This window comes from Ctenocephalides felis, unplaced genomic scaffold (genome assembly GCF_003426905.1).
Source record: "Ctenocephalides felis isolate EL2017-DRISC unplaced genomic scaffold, ASM342690v1 CF-g0.4_SCAFFOLD_00845, whole genome shotgun sequence".
Taxonomy (NCBI): domain Eukaryota; kingdom Metazoa; phylum Arthropoda; class Insecta; order Siphonaptera; family Pulicidae; genus Ctenocephalides; species Ctenocephalides felis.
Window position 1 is genome coordinate 7,267,528 of NW_020536999.1, and position 11,841 is coordinate 7,279,368.

Here is an 11,841-nt window from a genome sequence, read left to right on the forward strand (position 1 = left end):
TTTTTTTTATCACAATTGGTTTGTACAAGATTCATAAATGATTTATTTTACAAAAATACTCACTAATTTATGTAAAATTTGGCAACAACGCGTTCAATTAATATCTGTCCAACAATAATAATATTTGTTGCTATTTTGGTAGTACATTCAAACTTGATATTACTGATAGTTTTTATAGTAAATTTGTTGTTTTCAATCTGGCAACAGCGATTTCAATCAATTTTCTTGGTCATACTCTGTTGCAAGACTTTGAGCAAACATTGCTGATCCAAAAGATTTGATATAAAATAAATTACTGTTAGTTTCGTAACAGCTTTTTATTCTGTAACAACGTTTTTAATTAAATGCACTGTTGCCAGATTTCTAGAATCAAAGATAATTTTTTTTATATCTAAATGATGGTTTTACAGCAACTATTATGCAAATTTTGACCTTTAGTTGGCAACAACGCTTTTATTACAACTTTGTTCACTACTGCATTGTTGTTAGACTAGGGATAAAAAATTTGATCAAAAAAATATACAAATAATTCTGATCCTTTGGCAACATCGCGTTTCATTCTATTCTGTTCTCTACTGCATTGTTGCCAGACATTTGAGTCAGTTTTGGGTAAAAATATTGACCTAAAAATAACGAAATAATTACGATGATTTGGCAACATCGCCAAAATTGTTGCCAGACTTTTGAGTAAAAATTTTGTCCTGAAAATATATGAATCTTTTTTTAAGCTTTACCAACAACGCATTTCATATAACTTTGCCCAACACTGCATTGTTGCCAGACCTTGGGCAAAAACTTTGCCCCAAAAACAAAGAAATAATTCCGATGTTTGGCAACATTGCATTTTATCCAACATTGCCAGACTTTTGGTAGAAATTTTGACCCTAAAAACATAGAAATAATTTTGATGCTTTGACAACATTGCATTTTGTCCAAATTTGTTCAGTACTGCATTGTTGCCAGACTTTAGGGTAAAAATTTTGCCCCAAAAAATAAAGTATAATTATAATGCTTTGGCAACATCGCGTTTCATTTAACTTTATTTACTACGGCATTGTTGCTAGACTTTTTGGTAGAAATTTTGACTCAAAGAAATAGTTGTGATGCTTTGGCAACAACGCATTTCATTCATATTTGTTCAGTGTGCATTATTGGCAGACTTTCATGAAAAAATTGTGTCCCAAAAAATAAAGAAATAATTCCGATGCTCTGGCAACATCGTAAATCATACAAATTTGTTGACTACTGCATCATTATCAATTAAAAATTTTGACCCGAAAAAATGAAGAAATAGTTCTGATGCTTTGGCAACATTGCATTTCATTCAAATTTCATCACTACTAGTTGTTGTCAAACTTTTGGGTGAAAAATTTGCCAAAAAAAATGTACGAAATAATTCTGATGCTTTGGCAACAACGCATTTTACATAAATTCGTTCACTACTGCATTTTTGCCATACTTTTAGAAAAAAAATGTCAAAAAAAATGTACGAAATAATTCTGATGTTTTGACAACATCGTAATTCATTCAAATTTGTTCGCTACTGCATTGTTTGCCAAAATTTGGCGTAAAAATTTTGATTTAAAAAAAATCTGATCTGGCAACAATGCTTCTTAATTTTTTTTTCGATCAAAACATCGTTGCCAAATTATACTCTAATAACTTGAATTTTAAATGGCAATAATGCTTGTATGAAGCTTTAAATTTGACAACAAAATTTTTCGAATGATCAATAATGCGTTTCTGCCATTTAATTAAATAAACCTAGTAACACCACAAGACACTATTGCCAAAATTAAGTTAAAAAAACAGTTGTCTAAGCAACTTACTCACGTTAAAAATATACTAAAAATTGTTAGTATTTTAGACATTTTGCCAAACAATAAATGTTCTATATAAATTTTTGTCACGAGCGCTCTGTCTACTACCTAATACGCCAGTCGGTGGAAAATTTGCAGCTATTCTTCCGAAAATTGATTTCGTTGCAAGTTTTCCATTGTTTATCCTCATTTTTTTTCTTACTAATGATTGATTTAAGCCTAGCTGAGCCTAAGGCCTTGACATGATTAGCACAGATGTCATTATCATCATCATCATCAACACAACAACAACATCAACATCATGAATTAAAATTTAGGTCTGTCCTTATTATATAATAAATGTAGAGTAGAGTAAGTGCATGTGAGAATAAAGGATAAACATTATTAGTAGAGTGTGTGTTTATGTAAATATTTAATTGAATGAATGAACTAAGTGACTTTTTTAATTTTCATCAGTTTCTATTTATTTTCCAAAGCTTGTTTATGTTTTTGCATGTTGTACCTTGAATATAATTATTATAGGTAATGCATGTGTTATTTAATTTTATTGGTCCAATTTAACTTTACTTGTGGCGTGTAGCAACGTGCCTTGGAACAACGTGAGCTGGAACTTCCCGTACTGTAACGAAATATTCGAGAAATTTCAAACGTTTTCAATATATTATTAGAAATACTGTAACTTTCATTATTTTTGTTATCTTGTTTGTTATATCTGAGCAAATCAATTGTAAATCATAAATCAATTTATCTCCCATCGTCATTTCATTTCGAATTCAATTCAAAAAAATAGTTTAGTTGCCTAATTACACAAAATTGAAAAAGTGCTCCCTTATAGTCACAGTCTAATATGCATTTGCAAATAATTCTGTGCGACATTTTCACTTATACTGTGCTTAGCTTGGCGGCATTTTCACATTTTTCAGTAGTATTTCACGAAATTGGAAAATTGTTCCAGTAGTATAAAACAGTCTAAACGCACTTGGGTAAACATTTATACCAGAGTGGCGCTTAGACTGTGCTTAGCCTGGGCAATTTTTTGAATTTTTAATCCAAAATTACAAAAATATTTTATGAAAAATAAAAATTAAAAAAATTTTTTTTTTGCAAAAGCAATTATTTTGTTGAAGCAAGCAGAAAGTTCTTTGAATCATATAAATGGGACACTTAGTTCTCTCAAAAACTGCCATTTTTTGCAAATTTAGCTCTGTATCTCCGAAACGGCTGGACCTGTCTCTGCCAAAAACTTATAACCACTTCTTCTCGTTATTACGAATTGAATGTTGCTCAAATCATTCAAATCGGATACTCCGTTCTCTCAAAAACTCGATTTCTATTTTCTGCACTTTTTGCTCCGTATCTCCGTAACGGCTGGACCTGCCTTTGGCAAAAACTAAACAGCACGTCTCCAATACGAATCGAATGTTTTTTGAATTATTCAAATTGCTTCATCCTGAAATCGTCGACGAAAATTTGTATCCGCACACACATACATACACGCACACACACACACATACATCCATTTTTTCTAAGGTATGCCAAAATATTCAGAAACCTCTGAAACATAAAGAAATATAAAAAATTTGATTTTTGATTTTTTTTGCGATTACTATAACTTGCCTTACGGGGAGTTAAAAATTGTATCCATACATACATACACACACAAAATGCAGAAAATTGAAATCTTGTTTTTGAGAGAACGGAGTATCGGATTTGAATGATTCAAAAAACATTCAATTCGTAATTACTGGGAGAAGTGGCTTTTAGTTTTTGGAAAAGACAGGTTTAGCCATTTCGGAGATACCGAGCTAAATGTGCAAAAACCGCAGTTTTTGGGAGAACTAAGCATCCGATTTGAATGATTCCAAAAACTTTCTGCTTGTATTGAAAACCGAATTTTTGTGAAAAAATTTTTTTTAATTTGTTTTTTTTTTAATATCTAAAAAATACATTTTTTACTAAATTTTATTGTTCGAATATTCTATTATGGTACGGGAAGTTCTAGCATTTTGCCTTAAGGCACGATGCCATACACTACTAATAAATTTGAACATGTCTAATTTGTTGCTATCAATTGATATAACTAGTTTTTTGGTCGAGTTGTTCAACAAATACTTGGCTTTGATAAAAAAAATTGGTTTAACTAATTTGTTGTTATCATAGATTGTTGGTTGAGTAGTTGGATATTGTGGTAATAAAGATTTCCATTTAAGATCCAAATTTATATTGAACTTTTTCCACTTTTATCCATTTGATACCATTTTCACCAGTCCATTTCTACTTTTTCACGATTCATATCTTCATTTGTTAACTTTTGTCCGAATTTGATCAACCGTTTTTTATCTTATTTTCCAACTCATCCATCTTATTTTATATTTTAAATTAAGTGATCGATTCTGCCACATAACCTTCATATATTAAGCTACTGAATAATACTGAATACTGTCAAAATGTCATGTATTTGCTGTGCATTCAGGCGTTTTACGCGTAAACTGCAAGGTCACACGTACGTTATGAAGCTGGGTCAGAAATACACTGTTATCCGAGATCGTTTCTTTGACATTGGTGCGGTTTCTAGCATCGGTTTTCTATAAGACAACTTGAGAAATACGCCTGACTGCACGGCAACCGCATAGCTTTTGTGAATATTTAGTATGGAAAGTTTCTCATAACAAGGCCTTGCCATAACATTCGTCTGTTGTGCGGCAGAATCTGTTCATAAATCAGTTTTTGCATGCACCAGTTTTCCATAAACGTTATTTCACCAGTTCACTTACAATTTTCTATTTTCTATTTCCAGATGAAGACGAATGCAAAGTCGTCCCAGACATTTGCGGAAACGGCGACTGTGTCAACACTTTGGGAAGTTTTCAATGTCGTTGTGAAGATGGATATTCGGTCAAACCTGAAGAAGGCCCTGAATGTGTCGATGAAGACGAATGTTTCCTCGGATCTTTCAATTGTCACGAAAACGCCGATTGTATAAACACACCGGTAAGAAAAATAGATACTTAGTGGTCAGTAGGGTTTGTCGGTTTTCAAAACCGGCTTTAAAAACCGGTTTTTTGGCGAAAATTATGGAATTTGAAAACCGGTTTCTAGTGAAAAAAGTCGGTTTTCACTGTATAAGTGGAAAATGACAAATATAGCCAAATATAAAATATAGATGAAAGCGTTTTGATTCTTGAAATCATATCGGTTAAATTATCATTTGATATCTTATCAGTCTGCAAATAGTTTCCAGAATAGTTTTGTGTTATCTTTTGTCCAATGTATATATTAATTTAGATTTTCACACCAGTTTGTATATTAATTTAAATCAGTGTGACTACTTGAAAAAGTAACTTCCTCTACTCAAACTTCAAAAAAAGAGTTTTGAGCCCTAGAAGCCACAAATAAAACAACAAAAAACTGAGAATTAATATATAAGGCTTTACAAACAATTATACCTAGCTCGGTCGCAAGTGAGAGAGTAATTTAATTTTTTTTAATTTTGTGTCTAAACAAATTTGTTTGTTTGTCTAGTCTTTAAAGACACGTCTAAGTAACGAATCGATAGTTCACAGTTTTTAAAATCATATTTTATTAAACAAAACAATAAATAGAATTTTTAAATTTAATTAATAAAAATTGCTCAGAATAGAAAAGCTTAATTATTTTTAAAACTGAAATTGATATTAACAAGTATGTATCAACATGTATCTTTTAATTATTATTTTAATTTTAATTATTTTTTAAAAATTCATAAATGTTTTTTATTTGAAAATATAATACATTTATTTGAAAACTTTCACTTCACTGTCATAAAAATATATATCCGCTATCATAAAATATAAATATATAATAACAAAATTATTTTCAAAGTTATTTAATCCAGATAAACTATTTATTTTCTACTATTTAAAATTAAAATAATTTTGTTTATTATCCATAAAATTAAACAATAAATAAATTCAGTGAAATTCTGCTGTAAATCACACTAAATTTGCGGATAAAGTTTTGTTATTACAAAATATTCGAGCAAAAATTTATTTTCTATATAAAGTTCGAAAACCTGTTGAAACCGGTTTTCTGGTAAAATTGAAATTCGAAAACCGCTTTTCTGAAACGTCAGTTTTTGTATAAACCCTAATAGATACTGAGTGGTCAGTAGGGTTTGTCGGTTTCGAAAACCGGTTTAAAAACCGAGTTTTTGGCAAAAATTATGGAATTCGAAACCGGTTTTTTAGTGAAAAAAGCTGGTTTTCACTGTATAAATGGAAAATGACAAATATAGCCAAATATAAAAGATAGATGAAAGCGTTTTGATTCTTGAAATCATATCGTTTCAATAGCATTTGTTATCTTATAGTCTGCAATGGTTCTCAGAAAGGTTTTGTATATATTAATTTAGATTTTTATACCAGTGTATATATTAATTTAAATCAGTGTGACTTTTTCTTGAAGAAGTAACTTTCTCTACTCAAACTTAAAAAAAGAGTTTTTAACCCTAGAAGCCACAAAGAACAAAAAACTTAGAATTATTATATCAGACTTTAAAAACAATTAAGGGTGTATTCTAGTGTAGAAATTAAAAAAAAACGTTTTTTTTATTTCATGTTTTTGAAGTTTCTAAGAATATGGGTACAAGAAAGTTTTTGAAAATTTGAATTATTTTCGGATATATAGGCATTTTACAGACTCGGTCTCCATACTGGTTTGTAGGGTTTATACAAAAACCGACATTTCAGAAAATCGGTTTTTGAAATTTAATTTTACTAAAAACCGGTTTTAACCGGTTTTCGAATTTTATATATAGAAAATAAATTTTTGCTCGAATATTCTGTAATTTATCCGCAAATTTAGTGTAATTTTAGAGCAGTATTTGATTGAATTTATTTATTGTTTAATTTTATGAATAGTAAACTTACTTAATACTTATTAATTTTAAAAATTATTCTAATTTTAATAAGTAGAACTAAAAAATAATAGTTTATCTTGATAAAATTACTTTGAAAATAATTATTCGCTATTCATGCATCATTTTCACATATAAAAATGAAAATATTTTTATGATAGTGAAAGAAAAGTTTTCGAGTAAATAAAAATAATACATTTTTAAATAAAAAACATTCATTAAATTAAAAAAAAAGTAAAAAATTATTATTGTGATTTAGAATAGTATTTGAATGAATTTATTTGTTGTTCAATTTCATAGCTAGTAAACAAAATTATTTTAATTTTAATTAGTAGAGCTAAAGAATAATAGTTTATCTTGATTAAATTACTTTGAAAATAATTATTCGTTAATTCATGCATCATTTTCACATATAAGAATGAAAATATTTTTATGATATTGAAAGGAAAGTTTTCGAGTAAATGAAAATAATACATTTTTAAATAAAAAACATTCATTAAATTTAAAAAAAAAAAATAAAAAAATATTAGATACATGTTTGTACATACTTGTTAATATCAATTTTAGTTTTAAAAACAATTAAGCTAAACCCCGAGTATTTTTTATTTCGAGCAATTTTAATTAATTAATTTTAAACATTCTAATTGTTTTTTTGTTTAATAAAATATGATTCAATAAACGTCTATCGAATTGCTACTTAGACGTGTCTTTTGTTTACTCACAAAATTCCTGAAATAGAAAATACTCTCATGCTAGCGAACAAATTATGCTTAATTGTTTTTAAAGCCTGATATAATAATTGTAAGCTTTTTGTGGCTTCTAGGGTTTCAAACTATTTTGTATTTAAGTTTGAGTAGAGAAAGTTACTTCTTCAAGAAATCATACTGATTTAAATTAATATATATACTGGTATAAACATCTAAATTAATATATACAAAACCTTTCTGGGAACCATTGCAGATTGATAAGATATCAAATGCTATTGAAGCGATATGATTTCAAGAATCAAAACGCTTTCATCTATCTTTTATATTTGGCTATATTTGTCATTTTCCATTTATACAGTGAAAACCGACTTTTTTCACTAAAAAAACGGTTTTCGAATTCCATAATTTTCGCCAAAAACCGGTTTTTAAAACAGATTTTTAAAAACCGACAAACCCTAATAGATACTGAGTGGTCAGGATGGACGTCTGATTTTTTGTTTGTTTTTTCTGTTTCAGGGATCTTACCAGTGTCGTTGCCAGGAAGGTTTTACAGGAAACGGGATAACTTGTCGGGATATCAACGAATGTTTGAACAACAACGGTGGTTGTCATCAGAATGCCCATGTATCAACAATGATGGATCTTTTAAATGCGTGTGATACTGGATTCAAAGGAGACGGTCTTTTTAAATGCGTTTTGTGATACTGGATTCAAAGGAGACGGGTGAGTGGATAGTTCACTAGTTGTAAGTGGCATTTTGCCTATTTATATTAATTATACTAGCTGACCCGGCAAACGTTGTTTTGCTAAGTAAGTTATACTCTAAACAATTTCTAGAGAATTAAAAATATTAATACTTTTAGTGTATAAGAATGTGTTGTTTGAATGATATATACAATGAGGTATTATAAAAAATAATAACCCCATTAGTTTGTCTATATTTTGTCTAGAAGTATTATACACTTTCCATTGAAAACATGGTATAATCCAATCCAATCTTTAATAAAAAGTATATATGTATAGCAGGGCGAGGCCAAAAGGTTTATTTGACTTTGAGCAAATGTAAATTATATTATGAAAATCAAACCAATTATATTACAACAAATAACACATTTCAAACAAACAATTATCCGACTACGTTCAGTAAAACTGCCAGCTACTTCATCATTGTAGAAATGTGCTTTTTTGCTGTATTTCAAAAATTTGTTATCTATATGTTTTTACCCCATAGACGAGGTAACTTGGAACGGCCAGGTGGCAAAGTTTGACATTTGACCGTCTATTGTTCTATTTAAATTACGCTTTTAACAAAATCTCACCTTTCCGACAACCTACTGATTAGCACGAATTTTTCAAGACTAAGGACTGGCCAAATCGGTTTAGCCGTTTTCGAGTTTTTACCGAATCATTAGATCGACAGCTCCATTTTTATATAATTTTGGAACACTTTGCTGCTCTTCCCTGATTCTATAGGATTGAAATTTGATCTTTACAAATTTCTACAAAATTATTAGATTTAAACAACGAACTGTCTAATTGAAGAATTGAACAATCTCTTTTTGTCATTTCCCAAATAAAGAAACCCACTTATTATATATTACTATTGACTTCACAATCCGTCAAAACTTTATTTAAATTTGTTGGTTAATTTGGTATATTTTGTATAAATCTGCGCCTACATTTCAACGTAAAGAACTCTCCAATAACATATTTTTTTCCGGAAAATAGAAAAAATAATTAAAATCAAAGTGTAAAAAAATATATATTACTATGTTCTAAGAATTGTCATATAATTTTATATTGTTTTTTTCACGTTTAAATATCTAAGTTATACACAAAGTTAAAACGGTCATTTTGTCGTAGGGTTGTAACATTTTAGTATATTTTACCAAAACTAATCAGCACACGATTCCCAACCAATATCTATCGAATGATTTTTGAATTATCAAAATCGATTCAGAATTGCAGGCTAAACGTGGACATTTTTTTTCACTTTTCTGCTATTTACTAAGAAACGGCTTGGCTGATCGTTGCGCAAAAAACTAACAACTCAAGTCCTTATCGAGATATATGAATCGCTTTTCAATTTTTGAAATCGGTCTAGCCGTTTTTTGAAAAAAGTCGATTTACGGCAAAAATCTGCTCACACACACACGCTTGTTCCAAATTCGGCCTCATAGCTTGAAACGTCGAGAAAATATAAAAATCGAAGCAAATCGGATTTTTTATGAAAACATAAACTTCTCCTTCGGCAAGGCAAGAGGCAGTTTTTTGTATCATTTGTTTTTTTCAGAGTCTTCTGTACGGATATCGACGAATGCTCCAGCGATGAAACTTTATGTGACAACGGCCAATGTTTGAATTACCCAGGAGCTTTCAGATGCGAATGTGAGATGGGATTCATGCATCCTGATGAGACCAACGACAAGGCTTGTGTCGGTGAGAAATTTACCCAAAAAATTAAAATAATACACAAACACAATTTTTTTACCCAAACTAGTGGTGTATGGCATCGTGCCTCAAGGCAAACTGATGGAACTTGCCGTACCGTAATGAAAATATTCGAGAAATTTTAAACGTTTTCAAATATATCATTACAAATACTGTAACTTTCATTATTTTTTGCTATCTGTTTGTTATATCTGAGCAAATCAAATGTAATTCATAAATCTATTTATCTCCCATCGTCTTTCATTTCGAATTCAATTAAAAAAAAATAGTTGCCTAATTTGCACAAAATGAAAAAGTGCTCCCGTTAGTCACAGTCTAAACGCACTTGCAAACAATCTGTGCGACATTTTCACTTATACTGTGCTTAGCTTGGCGGCATTTTTCACATTTTTCAATAGTTTTTACAAAGTTGGAAAAGTCTCCAGTGCATAAACAGTCTAAACGCAATTAACATAAACAATTGTACCAGAGTGGCCTTAGACTGTGCTAGCCTGGGTCATTTTTTGAATTTTTAATCCAAAATTACAAAATATTTTCTAGAAAATAAAAAAACATGTAACAACTTTTTATCCTCAAAAGCAATTGTTTTGTCAATACAAGCAGAAAGTTTTTTAGATCATTCAAATCGGATACTCAGTTCTCTCAAAAAACCGCAATTTTTTGCACATTTAGATTTGTATCTTCGAAATGACGGGACCTGCCTTTGCCAAAACTATCAGCATTGGTTTTTGAACCAATCAAATCGATTGATCCGTAGGTCCGAAAACGTGGACGAAAAATTGTATCCATACATACGTACACACACACATTTTTTCTGAGGTATGCCAAAATGTTCAGAAACCCTCAAAACGTCAGAAATGTAAAATTTTCAATTTCGATTTTCGGCCCATTACTATAACTTACCCTACGGAAAGTTAACCCTTCTTTGCGTGATTTTTTCTATTTTAATAAAATAAAATCAGGGTGATGTAATTAATGCTCTAGATTAAAAGAAAAATATTCTAAAAAATCCTAATGTAAATAGGATATGTATTATGTTAAAAACAATATGATGGAAATTTACCCATTGTATGCAGACTCTTTTTACGTTCACCTCTTTCTTGGGCATTTTTTTAAACATTTTAAGAGTTCATAATAGCTCGATCAAATACATAAAAAATATGCAATTACTACTTTTTAGAACTCTTTGTTATATGATTTCTGCCCAAAAATGTGCTAGGAATTTTGATTACTGACAATGTAGAATATATACTAAATAACTTATACAAATCATAATCTGTTTCTTCAAAAAAAACACAAAAAACATACATTACAAGTGAACTACTCCATTGTGATGTCAATTTCCATCACAGTTTTGAAACATTATTCACAGTATTTTGATATAAATTGTACATAAACAACAAAAATATGAAAACTACCCTTTTTTCACTCATTCTCACTTTATTATATTTTATATCTTCGTTTACTTCCTTATAACAAACTGAGAACTTGCTCCTTTTTTCCAGTCACAACAATCAGCGAAATGACAAGTCCTAGTAATTAACACTGACGTCTGTTATTTTTTTTAAAAATTGCATTTTGTTGTACGCAATAGTCGCTTAAAATGTTGCCAGCAACAACAAATTTACAAAACATTTACCTACAAAAATATCGTGCGAACGCACGTAGTTCCAATTCGAAAATTTCATTATTAAATCATTTTGAATTTCTACATAAACTATAGTTAAAAGGCATCATTCTAATGATTTGAATGTAGAAATTCAAATGATTTTTTAAAAAAAAATAACAAACGTCTAGATTAGATTAGAATTAGAATTAGATTAGATTAGAATCTATGCATTCAAAAGTAATACTTAAAAATTCCTGAATTTTTTTAACAAAAAAGGGCTACGTTATTCTGTAATGCACAAGTTGTTCACAAATTCAAGCACAAATTGTTTAAAAAATAATTTGAAAAATGATTGTGCAA

General features: G+C 29.5%; 1 protein-coding gene across 1 annotated transcript in view; it reads left to right on the top strand.

The window, feature by feature from the left end:
* Positions 1-11,841, top strand: part of LOC113370687 (fibrillin-2-like) — a gene marked incomplete in the record, with an annotated part of 221,071 nt that overhangs the window by 88,215 nt on the left and 121,015 nt on the right. The window contains 1 exon segment of the mRNA XM_026611385.1: positions 4,618-4,811. Coding sequence (XP_026467170.1) covers positions 4,618-4,811 — 194 coding nt within the window.